Here is a 16,117-nt window from a genome sequence, read left to right on the forward strand (position 1 = left end):
CACAGAAACTGGGCCAGAAAAAAGCTCTGATATGTTACCGTTTGATCACGATGCTTTAACTCTGTTTCACATTTCCTCTTATGAGCTGCACAGATTGTGTCCACAGGGTAATCTTGAATGCAGATTTTTGAACATATGGCATTAAGTACCTTGGCATGTGCTGCAGGAAAAAGCACAAACTTCATATGATGCAAGCTCAGAAAATCTTAAATTCTCCCCATATTTGTGTAAACATACAGTTAGCTCCATAACATTTCTTTTTCCTGGCTCATCTGTTTTTTTTCAACAGCAAAGTGGGCTTAAAAGCAAACGATCAATGCGACTGAAGTGCAGGCTTTCAGCTTGAGTTCAAGGGGCTTGCAAACAAACCGGAACGACAGCCATTTCAATAGTGAGCTCTAAAGCGATGGGACGATTGACTGACAAGGGGTTTCATAGACAGGTGAGGCCTGCTGCTGCCATTTCATTTCAGAGTTGATTCCAAGTCTTACATTTTGTAACTCTCAAAACGAGATTCAAAGTGAGGCTGACGCAAGAGACTGAATAAAGATAAATTTGAAGAAAAAAAAAAAAGCAAAGAAAAAAAAAAAGCCTAATATCGCAAAAATGGACGACACAGAAGACAACTGAAGCAGATGACTGCAAATTCTTTCCTCTGTAATGAAAATCATTCATAACTTTTAGAACACTCAGAGGCATATCACTGTAAAAGAGACGCCTTCGGAAATTGGAATACAGAGTTTCATCTAAAAACAAGCTTTGGACAGATGAAACCACATGATGGGAAATAGTGGGAGGAAAACAGTATGGAGAAGGAAAAAAAACACATCATGATCTGAAACATATCACATTATCTGTCAAACAAGGTGGAGGCTGTGCGGGCATGTGTGCCTGCCAGTGGAGCTGGGTGACTAGTGTTTTTCCCTGACAGCAGCAAGTAGCAGGAGGAATTCTGAAGTTGCTCAGATTCATCCAAATGCTGTGAAAAAGAACAACAGACGTTGCTTCACATTTCAGATGGATAGTAATCCAAAGCATACTGCAAAAACAATCCAAGACTTTCTCAAGGCAAAGAAACGGGATATTATTCAACTGCCAAGTCTGCCTTGACTACAGCCACCTTCAGCCTGAGGGAGGAAACATTTGGTGACATCTATGAGTTTTAGACTTGAAGGATTTATCATTAAAAACAGATTTATTTCCTGTTTATTACCATAATCACCTTTGAGGTCTTTGAGAAGTTGGTGAAAATTCCTTTTTTCTTTTTGTAAATTAAAGCTGAAGTCGGTTCAAATGTTCAAATTAAATCCACTGTGGTGCAACACAAAAGGGTGTCATTGTCCTAATGTGTAGGGACAAAACTGTATGAGCATCTCATGCCTTAAGTTAGAGTGTGAAGAAGGTAGATATGAGAGGTCATCCTGATTTCTTATCGCTGAATGTTAGGAAATGTTAAAGAGGTTAAAATGCACTTGTGTATCTTTCAGGGTTTTGTTTTTGTTTTTTATTGCCGCGGTGAAGTATATTGTGAATTGGTATTTACCGCTCACCCAGGGTGACTACTTGGTTTTTATCTAATCTCCACATTGTTTGTCCCAGCATCACCACCTTCCTTCTGCCGTCACCGTCCTGAAATAGACACGCAGCATCCCCGCTGTTTGTTCTGTATCAAATGACAAATCTCGCAACCACAAGAGTGGATGGAGGAGGAAGGGGAAGGACCGTAGAGGGCGATGGGAGAAAGAGGACACTGAAAAGGCACAAATCAAAGTAAGCTGTGAAGAGGAGTGAAGGAACATTTTTAAGATCGTCCTTTTGGGCTTTGATGTTGGGGAAAGGACAGAAGCTCTTTGCTTTACTTTTCTTCAAAGGCTTTATCTATATGCATGCACTTTTGGCAGGGCTGAGATAACAATGTTAGTCTCCCCACTGTTTTGTTTTCTGCCTGGCAAAATGAGAGCTCAAAAAAAAAAAAAAAAAAAGCTGTTAGTGTACATCTTTCTTCCCATCCAATATCTGCATTTTTTTCATGTTACTTAAGCAGGTCAATCAATCCCAGAATGACTCCAATGGCAATAACAAAGGAGAAAAAAGATAAAACAACTGTTCATTTGTTGAATATATTATTTTATTTTAACATCATCATCATAGTTTAACTTTTTCATTTTCCCTTCCTTCATTTAAAATGATCACCTCTGAATGTACACATACTGCAAACTGTCAAAAATATACAAACAAATGCAGGCTTGTGCTATAGTCTGGTCAAATGTCTAAAAAACAGTGGCACTGGAAGGAGAGAGAGTACGAAGGCAAGAGAGAGAGAGACAGAGAGACAGAGCGAGAGAGCGAGAGAGAGAGAGAGAGAGAGAGAGAGAGAGACATTGAAACCGGTAAAGACATGCACAGCATCATTGTGAGCACCTGTTATGGTGACCCAGGTGCGCAGTACTTCCAAGGGATCTTTGTGGAAAAGTACATATATTTCATCATCTGACAGTGGGGCACACAAACTGCCCTCCACATATCAAACCCGAAACAAAAATGTTGTTTGTTAATGGAACTGTTGTTAGGCACATCATTGTTTTTTATGGTTTTATATTTTCTGGAAAAGTCTGAGTATCTGTAAATGTAGAATACTTTAACAAAACAAAGAAACAAAAAAAAAACAACAACCCCAAAACAAAATGAGAAAACAAAGAAAATCAAATATACAGTTTAAAAAAAAAAAAAAAAGAGGAAAAAAAAAACAGCTTTCAAAACTACGACCTTGTTAGTAACTCAGTGTTGTTACAGTGTGTGTGTGTGTGTGTGTGTGTGTGTGTGTGTGTGTGTGTGTGTGTGTGTGTGTGTGTGTGTGTGTGTGTCAGCATGTCTACACAAGTTGGGTGCGTTTCTGTAGAACAAAGTGGTAGTGATGGTGAGTATTTGAGGTGTTTTGTGGATGGTTGCTGTGATCAGCTGACAGCTGTCCAATCAGATGCTCAGGTCTTTGGGATTCTCCTTGTAGGTCTTCTTGGGCTCAGGGAGCGTGGGCTTGGATGAGCGACTGGTGTTGGTCTTGTTCTTGACCGTGCTGTAGTATTGCGTCACTTGAGCCGCCACAAAATTGTCATCGTCCTCTTCATCCTCCGAGTCGTCCCTTCTGAAGCTCCTGATCGGGGATATGTCTCGTCCGAGACTGCGGGAGCGGTACCAAGGTTCAGGGGTGCTGTCTCGGCTGGGGTAGCGCTCATCCCTGTCAAACCTCTCAGTCGAACGACCCCTCAGCTGTGTGCTGTCAAACCTCTCAGTCGAACGACCCCTCAGCAGCGTGCTGTACTTCTTGTAAGCTGAATCTGAATCTGGAGTGCGTACTCTGGGCAGGGTGATGTCTCTCTGGTTGCGAGACGCCATGTCCTTCAGCAGGTTATCCCCCCCTCTGTAGGACCTGTCCAAGGTAGAGGCTTTCATCAGCAGGCTATCTTCTCCATAGAGGCGGTCTTCCCTGCGCAGTGGCGGTGTGACCTCCCTGTTTAAGCGGTCTAGGGCTGGGGACTCTCGCAATATGCTGTCTTCCAGACGGAAAGTGGATTCAGGAGTTTTGATTGGCTCCTTTAATACAGGCTCATCCACAATAGGCTTCTCGGTGCTGCGGGTCTGTCTCTCTGGGGAGCGATACCGGCGGTAGGGGTCTGAGGATTGGGCCCGGCGTCTGGTGGGGGACTGCTGCCGAGTGCGGTAGGGGGACCGATGGCGATGAGGGGAACGATAAGGGGAACGGCGAGGAGAGCGGTAGGGTGAGCGACGGGGTGAGCGGTGGGGCGAGCGGTTGGGTGAACGGTGGCGGCGGTGGCGCCTGTCTGGAGAACGGCCTCGGCGCTGACCCCCATGTCGGTCGTCCAGGACGTTATCTGCACTGCGCGACCGGGTGTGCCCCTTATGAGGTGACCGATGGCGGCTGCGGTGGCGATGGCGGCCATCACTTTTCTTGTCATCTTTCTTCTTGGGAGTGTTCTTCCCTGTCGACTTTTTGCCCTTGTGTTTTCCCGTGCTGGTTTTCTTGCTGGGGGAGTGGTGGCGGTGGTTGGAATGTGTGTGCCTGCCAGTGCCGTGGGAGCGGCGGCCTGGCTCCTTCTTGCTGCGGGATGATTGTTGGGGTTCTGGTGGGTCGCTTGACTCTGATGGTGCACCGTTCGGGGGAAGAGTGTTCACTTCCGCAGCGTTTTGTACCCCTGAGGCTGGGTTGGCTGCGCTGATGTTGTTGGTGCTGTCGTCTGCAACACATTGGGACATACAAACGAGGGCAGGGGGATCAAACATGCATCGACACACTAAAAGCTTCTATCTGCTTTCACATTTATCATGCTGAGTCACTCAGACATGAAGCCGAGAACACTTTCAATGGAAGCCATTCTGATGTTAATACCAGCAAAGATGGCAAGTTGTTGGATGGCACAGCAGCAGCCAATGGTAAAACAGTGTAGCTTACACAGATTAAAAAAGGCAGTGACAGAGTTATGAAGCAGCCATTTCTTGAAGAAACCCACAACAAACCTGCTCCTTGGTCTAAAGGGGGAAGTCACCTCTGTGAAGCAGAACGCCGGCTTCTCTGGTGGCTGGACCGGATGCTGGTTACAGTCAGTGTAACTGCTGCTTCATACTGATGATGCTGCTAGATTTGACTCATTAGCCATGCTCTTTCATGTACTGTCAGGGCACGTTGTAAATCTTTAGAATAAATTAAATGGTCGTGATGAGATCCAGAGACTAGAAGTTGCTCTAAGTGCATTGCAGTTGCAGCGGGTGAAATTTAGCATTTTGCTAAGAAAAAACAAAACTGTATGGAGCGCTTCCTCTTGCTAAATCTTCAACAAAAGCTGCGACAACAATGCTTTGATCAATATGGCATTTTTAAGACAAAACTTTACAAGTGCTGAGATGGCAGAAGAACCATTCACTGTTCTAAATACTTCACATCGTCGGCCCTGAGATATAGTGAGTGGGAGTAAAACTCTGGCTCCTGTCAATTAAGTAAATAGTCTCCACCTGTAAATATACACTTTTTAACATTATAGCTTAGTTTGAAAATGTACTGCAAATGATTCTGGAGACCTTCAACAATGGATCATGGACAACTCGAGGAGAAGAGTTGACTCCCAAAGAGAACCACTGGTCTGAAAGTATCAAAACTAATTCCCAAAGATAAAATAATCTGCATTTTCACTTTTGACTTGTTTCCAACAGGTTGACTGCAACTAGGACATGAATGAAGTATCCAAAAGAACGGCTATGGCAGCGGTGACACTGGAGATGTAGTTGGGTGAATGGATTTGTATGCATGAAGCAGCGCACAGGCACGGTTGAACTGAAGCGACACCACGCACATCAGGACATAGAAGAAGAGAGAGAGGAAGACAGGAAGTGGGAGAGAGAGCCGAGATGAGAGGGGAGGACAGCTACAAACCGTGGTCTGATTTTGGAGGACAGAGGCCTCCCCCATCTTGTCATTTCTCATACATGCAGTGAGATGGGGAGCGACCATCCCTGAAGGAAGACAAGAGCCCAGCACAATACGAGAGGAAAGGGAAGATACACAGAAACAGAAAGGAAAGAAAAAAAGAAGAGCACAGTAGTTTAGAAAAATATGGAACCAACTAGAAGGAAGAAAAGGAGAATTATTCAGTGTTGATTCTTAATGAAAAAAAAAGTGTTTATTTGATCATCGACTCATTCAGAATAAAGAGACAGTCCAGGAAGTTGCCCAAACCCAGTGAAGACCATCAGTTACAGAGTAAAGTCCCCTGGAAACAAGCGTGCACACATCGGACATAGGAGTTGCCACACCCACCCACAAACAAGCGCACACACACGCCTTAGACACGTTAATGAAGAAGCAGCAGAAAATCAAAAAAATGAAACAGTGAGACTGGTGCACAGACACACACACGCACGCACACACGCACACACACACACGCGCGCGCACACCAGCAAATTAAGCAGTTTTACAGTGCTGATAGAAATCAAAAGAAATACTGGCGAGACTGTCAAAGGTTGTGCCAACTAAAAAAAAAATAAAATAAAATAAAAATAAAGATTTTTAAAAAGTACAAACAATGATCCAAAATATACAAGTTCACATGATGTCACATCGGTGCAGGTTTTGACAGCACATTCTCAGCTCAAATAAACTTTACATTGATGAACTTTTCAAAACAGGCAAAATGTATCCAGTCAAAAAAAAAGCAACAAAATGAAAAAGAAAACATTTAAAATGACTTGTGACTATCAAAACTAATCAATACGATTAGAAAAAAAAGGAAAACAGAAAAGAAAGAAATGTTCCATAAATATTATGGAAAGTAGACAATAGAAGGGGGAAAAACAATTTACACTTTTGACATGTTCATGCAGCAATAAACTTTTATCCATTAATATGTGGCTTTGATTCATGGCTCTGTACACTGAACAAAAATACTTGTAAAAATGCCTCTTTTTTTTTTCTTTTTTTTTTTAAATCATCACTATAAAAAGTTAATATAACTGGAACGAATCAACGTCTTTTTAAACGGGGATGGGTGGAGTCCCTATCTTCACAGCTTTTCCATAACACTGACAGTGGGTGCAAAAAAAAAGTCCATGGATGAGTGAGTAATGTCAAGCACAGTATAGTGAGATTTACTGAAAATGGCAAAGTGGGAAAAAAAAGTCTTAGACTGTCTTTTTCTTCGCAACACAGTTCTCACTTGGAAAGGAGTTCAGTAGCTTACATTCACCTTCAATAAATATCATAAATATGTTTGTCACATCCTATCCAAAGCTGTGAAAGGTCCCATTTTATCACGGGATGCCACGGATCAAGTTTTCTCTTCCTTTTAATGCTAAATTAGCATGTAATGAGAAATGAGAGACATCCATATTACTTCTCACCCACAAGAAACATTGATTTTCTTTCCTTTTTCTTTACTACTCAGGTCAAACCCTGTAAACAGTTTCCTTTTTTTTTTTTTTTTCCATGTAGCACTGAAAATCAGACCCACCACCTTCCTGTTAAGTCCCAGCAGAGTGCTTTTGCTCAGTGCCCAGAAGGTGAAAAGTGACAGCGAGATGACATGACAAAACTGAGAGCAGGTGACAGCAGGAGGGGGTGAGAGCACCCACAGGAGCAGCCTCGACCCCCTCGCTCTCCCACGAAATCCCAAAAAAGCCCAGGAGTGACCGCCACCACAAAGAGACCAAAAGCGCGAAGCAACACCCCCCACCCCCCTGACTCCCCTCTCCCATCCCTGGTAGGTTTGCTCCAGGGAGGGGTGAAGGATCCTTGGGGAGGGGGAGCGATTTAGTTCCTTCACCTTCAACCCACCACCATCCGCTTGAGTGTCCCCTGGCTCAGGGTGTGAAGATGGGCGAGAAGGGAATGTTTTCGTAGATTGACCCACCATATTCAGGCACAGAGCCGTCACCCCTCTTGAGCACCAGATGGACTCGCCGGCCTCCATTCTTGATGAGCTCGATGGCTCGCGCGTGCTTCATGCCCTTGGTGCTCTCGCCGTTGATCTCCAAGATTTCGTCGCCGACCTAGTGGGAAGGAGACCAGGGGGGGACAAGAGTGACAGATGAAAATGGAAAAGAGAAGAGGTGAATCAGAGGGAAAGGTGAGAGACAGCAGGAGCCCAAATAAGGGGAGGAGACCGCAGAGCCACACGCGGTGCAAAAGAAAACAAGTGAGAGGAGGGAAGAAGGTACACAAGGAGAAAGATAAGGTTCAAAGGGAAACAATGACACGAAGGGAAGGGTGGAGGGGATGAGGAGGAGTTAATTATCAAATCTGCTGAATGGTAATCTGCACAATAAGAAAACAAGTATATATGGAGGGCAAACTGCATCAAAAAGCAGCAAGCGTGACACGGAGAGTCAGAGAGGGAGAACGACAGAGAAAAAACGAGAACTAGAAGAAACATTTTTGCTTCCTGATTCTTTGAATCCACTCCTCAGGTTATCTGTCAGTGCTGACTGCGTTAAGGGAATACTTCTCTGGCAGAATACGGATCTCTCGCTGACACCTCTCCCTGCCTCACAGAGCTGCGACTATTAATATCTCTGCTAACAAGGTGCACAAACACCAACGGCCGGGTCCATATATGCATATACTAATGTGCTAACGAATGTGCGCACACACACACACACGCTCCCACACACTCCCTAACTGCAGCATATTAATATATATGAAAAACTATATCTCAGATTCTAACAGTGTCTGCCAACAGGCTCCCTCCGTGCAAACGCACAGTGAGAGAATAAATAAAAACACCTCACACTTCATCAAGCACTCCGGGGAAAGTGCTATTATTTATGTACAATTAATCAGATGGAAAGGTTAAATATTGCAGTTTCATCACAGCTTTTGTGGCATGTATGAATGCCACTTTACGAGCTTGTCGTGAAACATAAATTAAAATGTGCATATTCTGTTTGCGTGTCTTCATATTACAATCAGTGAACCGTCTGCATGGCCGAGCCCGGAGGTGACTGTTTGCGAGTCAGTGAAGCATGGCTTGCAGTAATTGGGGGTACATTATGCAAAAGCAATTATACTGATAAATAATATTATTGCGATGGCTGTAAGGTCTACAAGGCTGCCATCAACCCCCCCCCCCCCTCCTGCCCCCAGCTAATCAATAAAGTCAACTGGCTTGTGCTGCACCTGAAGGCAAGGATTTATAAAATTATAATTGGTATTTATAACAACGGTTACAATCAGCAGTCGTTTTTCAGATATGCTGTTATGTGCACCCCCGACAAAAGATCATTTTATAGCGTTCAGGCAAGCTGACGGATTAAGGAATGAGAAAATTTGACAAATAGTTAAATTAAACATTCATTTTAAAAACACTCTGGATTACTAAGGAAAAAAAAACCCGGAAAGAGACGTAATTTTTCTTAGCTAAATTGCAGAGCTAATGTCTCGCACAGCTCCACCAAAAATAATGAAGTCCGAACATTTCTCATTAACATTACAATTATTCCACTAGAACGCTTTTTTCAGATGATTTCAAACTATGCTGACAAATGCCAAGACGACTATATTACAGAAAATTAACTAAAACAACCGAGGGAACTGTCCGCCGTTATTTCCAGACAATCTGTTGGCTGTTTCCAAAGAAAGCAGGCTGTTAAAAAATAAAACTTATTTGGAGGTATTCTAGCTACTGAGGGAATATTGGCATCCCTGTTGACACAGCTGCATATAACCTTAAATTGATAAAATTACATCACAGTTTTCCATAATTAAGTATAATATTAAAGGGGTACAAGCAGTGGTTACATTTCAATAGGCCGTCCAACATTTCCTGTAAAACAGCTCCATGTTATGTGGCTGCAAAAAAGGCTGTCTGTCATAAATTTGTATGGTCTAAATATGAGCACAGACGACGAGATTGCAGTGTTACTTGGGTAAGTGCTGTTTTTCCAGCACTAGTTCTTATGATGGTCAAACTAAACTTCAGTGTTTGGTGGCGTGACCCTTTCAAGACCCCGAGAAAACAACCTCTGAGCTTCTGCGTTTCCCATTTGTGTGTCCATACCATCATCTTTCCGTTGCGAACAGCTGCTCCGTCCTCGGCTAACCTCAGCACGTACAGGTCCATGTTGTACTCGCGGCCTCCTCGCAGGCTGAAGCCGAAGCCTTTGTTGTCTCGCTCCAGGTCCACGGAGTAGAACTCAGAATCCTGATGGAGTCAGACGCCATGTGTGGAGGGAGAGAGAGTAAGAGGAGAAAGGAGATGTTTGCATCAAAGTCACCTTTGTGATTCAGGTTTCAAGTGTGCGCATGTGTCTGCGTTTGTGTGTGCTTGTGTGTGCGTGTCTCCTTTGAAGGGGGATCCTATTTCAGAGGCAAGGGACAATTGCCACCTTCAGGCAAGTCTCACCTTAACAGTTGTGCTACGCTTTTCCCCTTCGTGTGTGTGCGGGTGTGTGCGTGCGTGTGTGTGATTGCGTGTGGACATGCATATGCTCAGGTGTAAGGACGCTGAATTATTGATGCTGTGGGCCCTGGCCTGAAAAAGTAGAGAGGGCGCAGACGAAGAGAGAGGAGGTGGTCTGGGAACCACACAAGGACGGGCAGACAGCCTCAGCAGCTCCTGTCTTTACGCCCTCCTAATCTCCTCTGCTGGAGGATCAATGCTATCTGTGAAAGCCATCTCCACACCAGCAGATTAATTCAGCGGTGAACAGAGTGGACTGAGGGGCTACTTTGAAAGCAAACAGGCTTTCCTTAATATGCACACTCAGATAACGCCAGCAGGTCGGCGTAAAGAGATAAATAAATAAAAATGCACTTGGTTTGTCCTTGGGAAGGTAAGTGGGTATATTAGTTGATAGATGGAGGGACAGGGGAGGGGATGAATGACTGTTTAGATATCGCGAAACAGCTGAATGGATGTATGAAGAGACAAATTTAGATTAGATGTGGGTAGAAAAGTTGATGGAGTGTAGAGGACTGGCGTGTTTTGATGGAGACATGAAATGGATGGGTGTCCGCATGACTGATGTAACTGCTAAGACTGCGGCACCTCTCTTCCTCACCTGAGTGCTTGGGGGTTGCTGCGTGGGGGGCTGGGGAGGGGCGGCTTGCGGGGCAAATGACTCCTGTTTTGGTTTAGTGTTGGTCCTGAAACAGAAAAGGCGTGACATATGAGGCCTAAGCAAGGGGTCGCTCCAAAAGACATTTCATTATTAGGCAAGTCTGTTTTCTGCCGTGCTCCTCACCTGGCCTCCGGTGCGGCCTGTTGCTGAGCGGTGTGAGTAGTGGTTATAGTGGCGATCTTCTCTGCATTCGTCAACAGAGATGCGTTCGATGACTCTGCGGAGGGCGGAAGAAGAGCAAGTATATCGTCACATGAGATAACACACAAAACAAAAACAAAGAACGAGAATGATTGTGTTTTTCAACCAATGAGGAGACGGGGGAAAAGGCTTGTAATCGAATATGCTGTCATTTTGTATAGACATACTCTAACAGAAGCCTCTCCAGTTTCCTTGAAAGCCTGGGCGATATAATTTAATTTCACATGTGGAGACATTTCATTGTTTTCCTTGTGTCAACCCGACCTACAGGGTCCACCACGAGGCTCGAAACCAGTTTCCAGGCTTCTTTCACCACTTAGCCATGTTCCCGCACACTTGGGTAATACTGCGGTTTGTGCCATCAATCATTTGGTAAACGTCCAAAGGCTGTACATCACATTTAGGACTGAAACTAATCCTTTCTGCCTCTGAATTGTCAAGTAGGGAACATCTACGCCAGTGGCATTAGAGCTCGTGCTTACTCCGTCTTTTATCTCTGCACTGATCCACTCATTTTCAGTTATCAGTGAAAAACACCAGACAGGCCGTCATCACGCGACACCTGCTGCATAAAGAAACCTTTGTTTTATCTAACGACCTCATCCTTCTTGGCCATCTACCGGCATCCTACATTCGATTACAACTCTGCACCTCCCCTTCCCCAGTCTGCTACTCGCCATTCTTCTCATGGTCACTTCCCTTCTCACCTATTAATCTCCTTTCCCTCCGGTACTCCACTGGAGCCTGGTGGCTCAACCATTCCTTTGCCCGCTGCTCAAGATCTACAGTGTCGACCACTCGAGCGGGAGTGCAGGTGAGGTGAGCTTCACTTGAGACGGCAAAGAGGGGAACCACGAGGAAAACCTTCGACCACCCTTTCAGTTTTGCAGTCTCACGTTAAACTCCTGTAAAAACACTATCACTATCTTTCCCTCTGCCTGATTTGCATGAATCACTTCCTTCTTTTGTCACCTCTCTTCATTCGTCTCTCCTCCGACTGCTTTCTCTCCGGATATTACTTCTATTCTGCGTGCGACCTACTGCCTGCTTTCCCCTTTCTCGCTTAACTAAATAAATAAGTAAATAAAACGTGCACAGAAAAGGAACTGAAGCGTTCTGGAATTCGTCTGTGGCTTTGACCACGCATTTGCCCTCCAGCCCTGAATGGCGTGAGCCGGGAAGGACAGCAGGTACAATCAATTCAAGGGAGGTAAAGAAAACGAGCACTACAGAGGGTAAAAGGATACGAGAGCTACAGATTACACTTAAAATACAACATGTGCTAACAATAAAAATCATATCACATACAGCACGTCTAGCTCTCTTTTCTCACACAGTGGAAAGAATGAGGAGGGCTTTGTCTGTGCTCCAAATTTATGCTGCAGAGATATCAGCTCTGATGAAGGTATTAGTTTCTTGTACACGTATTACTGAGCAGCAGCAGGGAGACTCCCATGCTCGTTTCCTCGACACTGCAGGCGTACCGAGCATCAGCTACTACAAAACTCCATCTGTGCTCTCACACGGTGAGGGGGTTGAGCTGAATCAGACTTCACCTTTAGAGGAAGCTCTCGCTATGGCGCTTGTTCCCATCAGAAAGCTTAAAGATTGGACTGATCCACAAAGAAATTGGCGATGCTCAGCCATTTGTAAACGGAGGCAGCCAGAACAGTCATTCAGAGGCACAAGTTTAGAAACACAAGCCACCATCTCTGCCCGACACTCTTTCTGCCTCTGTGTCAGACGGCGTCTGGTTGTTTGACACATGCACATAAACACAAACCAGAACTTTTCCGATAAAGCATATCCAGTTATTCCTCGCCAGCGCCTTCTCTCTTGCTCTGTGTCTTCTTGGCAGAGCAATTTTGGCTCACTGTTCTCATCAACTGCTCTGAAGGGAGAAACAAAAAACCCTCTCCATCCATAAGAAGCGAGGCGGAAAGCAACGAGCGGCGGACAAATAGCTCCTATTCCTACCAGTGTGCAGGTTGACAGGGAGTATTGCCTTTCCATGAGCACACACACACGCACGCTTAATTAAATAGCATTTGTGAAGCACGCTAGGGTGATATGTCAGCACAAAACACAAAGTTCTCAGCTGCACAGCGCAACATACAATGCACACAAACTTTTCCTTAAATCCACTTTGACAGAGGAGACACACCCACATGCACAGAGGAAATTCAGCATCTCTCGGTGCCTGTCTCGCTCGCCCTCTCTCCGCTCACGCACACATACACACCGAAATCTAAACGGCTCTTGCATGTTTTAAAAATGTGTGCACGCCAAAGGCAGGAAGCTAAAAAATACCAAAAAAACAAAAAAACAAACAAAAACCCAGCAACCTCCCAAATATCCCCAAAGAATCACTCCTGTCAACACTGCGGAGGCGTTATAGTCACTTTGAAAGCCACTGAAGAAAGTGCACTTTACATAACGCCGAAGGAATACTTAATAACAACAACGACAACCCAGGAAAGTGAGAACAAGTCTCCTCAAACATAATCAGGAATCTAATAATAGCTGATATGAGGAAAAAATTCGGACCTGGTTTTGGATTCGCTTTTCTCTACTCACCATCTCCAGGAATGATGCGTAGTGTAACTGTGTTTCCAGCCTCCTTGATGAGGTTGACGATGTCCGAGTGGGACTTGTTGGTGATCGAGCATCCATTCACAGCCAGGATGCGGTCGCCGACTTTCAACTTCCCGCAGCGGTCTGCTGGGCTTCCCTCAATGATGCGTCCTATTTTGTGGGGCATGGCCACACAAGCATTTCCAGCTATGGTCAGCATCGATGTGGATGTGTAATGCATGCGTGATTGAGTGTGTGTGTGTGCGCGTGTAAATGTTGGGGGATTGTGTTTGGTGAGAGGAGGAAAACGGGAGGGAAAAGTGGGGAAGGAGCAGAAGAAGAGGACCAAGAAGGGTTAAGGTTAATTGACCCGCAGCCAACAGTCAGCCAAGCAAAAGTCACTGAGAAGAAGAAGAGGATAATATGCAAGCACTGGAAAAGAAGGGTCAATTTAAATGTGCACTGCAAAGAAATAGGAGGATTTGTCTTACTATTTTCTCTAAATAGTTTTTCCAAACGATTCTCAACATCTAAAAAACTCTTGTTAAGTTGGAGCTCTGTTTCATCTACATCCCAAACACCTGCAACTGCAGAAAGTTAGACTCTGCAAACATACATCAGAGCTGACATCTCACCAGCTACCCTGAAGTCTCTCTGTTTGTTTCACTCTGCAGGCCGACATCAGTCACTACAGACTGACGCCCCCAATCACTCATTACTCTCGCCACCCTCTCCCCTCCTTACTTTTCATTATTATTCTTCCATCCTTCCCGCTGCATTCACACTTTTAATACACAACAAACTCATCTGATCCCAACCCGTTTCTGTCCCCCTGAATAAACCTGACCATCTAGGACTGTGAAATATCAAGAGCAGCGGAGAGATAAATCTTCCTTTACACGTTAACTGAAATGAAAGCTCATCTACTAGCCTATGCTTTCCGCTTTGGCCTGTGAAAAGGAGCTTCACTTTACAAAAAGAAGAAAAAAAAAAAGCCAATCTGTAAAGCTAAGCGTTCACAGACCTTTCCAGTGCTGTACACCCACACAGGGAGAGAAGAGCATGGTGCAATGTCCTTCTAGTGTAGGTAGGAAGCCATAGCAGCGAGCAAAAAACGTACCGGTACATGGAATACGAGTAGAAAAGATGCAGTGCTACGAGTTTGTAAAAGCAACGCTGAATCTGATTTACTTGCGTTGCTGTGCAATATCAAACAGAGAAAAACGACACCATTCACCAGCTAAGCAATGAAAAAGAACCTCACAAAAAAGAAGAGAAAAGAAGATAACGTTTGAGTAAGCGAATATCTCTAATCACATGCTGGAAAATAAATAGAACCCATTCACGTTGATCATTTCCCCTATTTATCTTTCTTGCAGTGCTCATTCTCATTAAACTGCTATTAGGATTTTAGTGCCAACCTGCTCCGCACAAGCCATTTAAGTTCAGCTGAATAATACAAGTGGCTTTATGTAAGACCTACTTCACTTGTGATCAATTATGAAAGCCTTATGTGAGTGTGAGCAGCAGCTGCAGGCAAAGAAAGGGTTTCAGTGTCTTGGTTTGACAGGCTCAGATGAAAATGAGAAAGAAGAACCACTTCTTTGAAGAGTGTTGATATTGATCTGGTGGGACTGTAAATAGCCAGACTGTGCACTGGCTGTCAGGCTATTTAGCGTTCAGTGGTTTTTATAGAGGATTCAAAGGATTCCCGTAGTGCAGACGAGAAGATAAAAGGCCCCGGTGATGAGGCAAAAGCCAAAGTGTGATTCGGGTTTTTGCTGAGTAGAAGTGATTTTTGAAATAACAGCATGAGCCGCCATCAACGGTGCGCTGGTGGTGGTGTTTGCGGGTGCTCGTGCTTACCGAAGGTGGTGCCAGCTTCGGGCCTCGACACCGACGAGACGATGACGAAACCGAATCCTTCGTTCTCGCCGCGGCGGATCTCTACGTCGTAGGGCTGCAAACCGGATGAGACGACAGCGGGGGTGGCGATGGGCGGCTGAGAGGAGGTGGTGGCGGCCGCAGCGGCGACCACGGCGCTGCCGCCGCCCCCGCCACCCACTCCGCCTCCTCCACCGCTGCCGATGCCAGAGGTGGAGCCGCTGCCGGAGCTTACTGTGTTGAGGGAGTTCTGGCTGCCCTGTGGGGTGCGCTTCCCAATATCTTCTGTGAGACTGGGCGCCTGGGTGCTGCTGTGGTGCGAAGACGCCGGCGATGGAGGCATGTCTCCCTCTGCTTTAACTAAAAATGGCAGGAGGAGGAGGATATGGTGAGAAAGATACATAGATGAGGTGCAAAGTGCAAACAGGAGGGTAAGAAAAACACAGATATAGAAGATTAACAGTAAAAGATCACAAGGGAGGTGAAACCAAAGGTGAGACATTCAGGAGACAATCATGTACAAAACAGAGTGAGAACCTAATGTAATGAAAGCAAAGCTGTGCAAAAACATATGACAACATCCCTAAACGTTACGTGAGCAGTACAATATTAAAGGAGGCAAATAACAGATATTTAGCTCCTCTAGCACACCTAGTTTATCTTATGATTAAAAAAAAAAGGACAGCTTTGGAAGAAGGCCTCTTCACCAATCTCTGCTCTCATCTGTTTCCAAGAAAAGATGAACCGAGGACGTGTTCTGCCTGCTCTATCTGGACATTTCATTCCACATTTCATTTCCTGTACAGCTGCTCAAGGAAGGCGCCTCATATTCTCG

General features: G+C 44.9%; 1 protein-coding gene across 27 annotated transcripts in view; it reads right to left on the reverse strand.

Moving 5' to 3' along the window:
* Positions 1-2,717: 2,717 nt before the first annotated feature.
* The window catches only part of magi1b (membrane associated guanylate kinase, WW and PDZ domain containing 1b), a 142,603-nt gene continuing 129,203 nt past the window's right edge, over positions 2,718-16,117 (reverse strand). For 24 of the 27 annotated variants that reach the window (XM_026168641.1, XM_026168639.1, XM_026168640.1 and 21 more), the window contains 7 exons: positions 15,265-15,642; positions 13,402-13,605; positions 10,747-10,840; positions 10,564-10,648; positions 9,561-9,704; positions 7,416-7,554; positions 2,718-4,253 (listed from right to left, as the gene is read on the reverse strand). In XM_026168641.1, the coding sequence (XP_026024426.1) occupies positions 2,974-4,253; positions 7,416-7,554; positions 9,561-9,704; positions 10,564-10,648; positions 10,747-10,840; positions 13,402-13,605; positions 15,265-15,642 (2,324 nt within the window). In that variant the 3' untranslated portion in view covers positions 2,718-2,973. Of the gene's footprint in view, positions 4,254-5,443; positions 5,524-6,973; positions 7,555-9,560; positions 9,705-10,563; positions 10,649-10,746; positions 10,841-13,401; positions 13,606-15,264; positions 15,643-16,117 lie in introns of those variants that run through there. The other 3 variants (XM_026168661.1, XM_026168642.1, XM_026168663.1) reach the window with 3 other exon arrangements.

The sequence above is a fragment of the Astatotilapia calliptera genome, chromosome 5, assembly GCF_900246225.1.
Source record: "Astatotilapia calliptera chromosome 5, fAstCal1.2, whole genome shotgun sequence".
Taxonomy (NCBI): Eukaryota; Metazoa; Chordata; class Actinopteri; order Cichliformes; family Cichlidae; genus Astatotilapia; species Astatotilapia calliptera.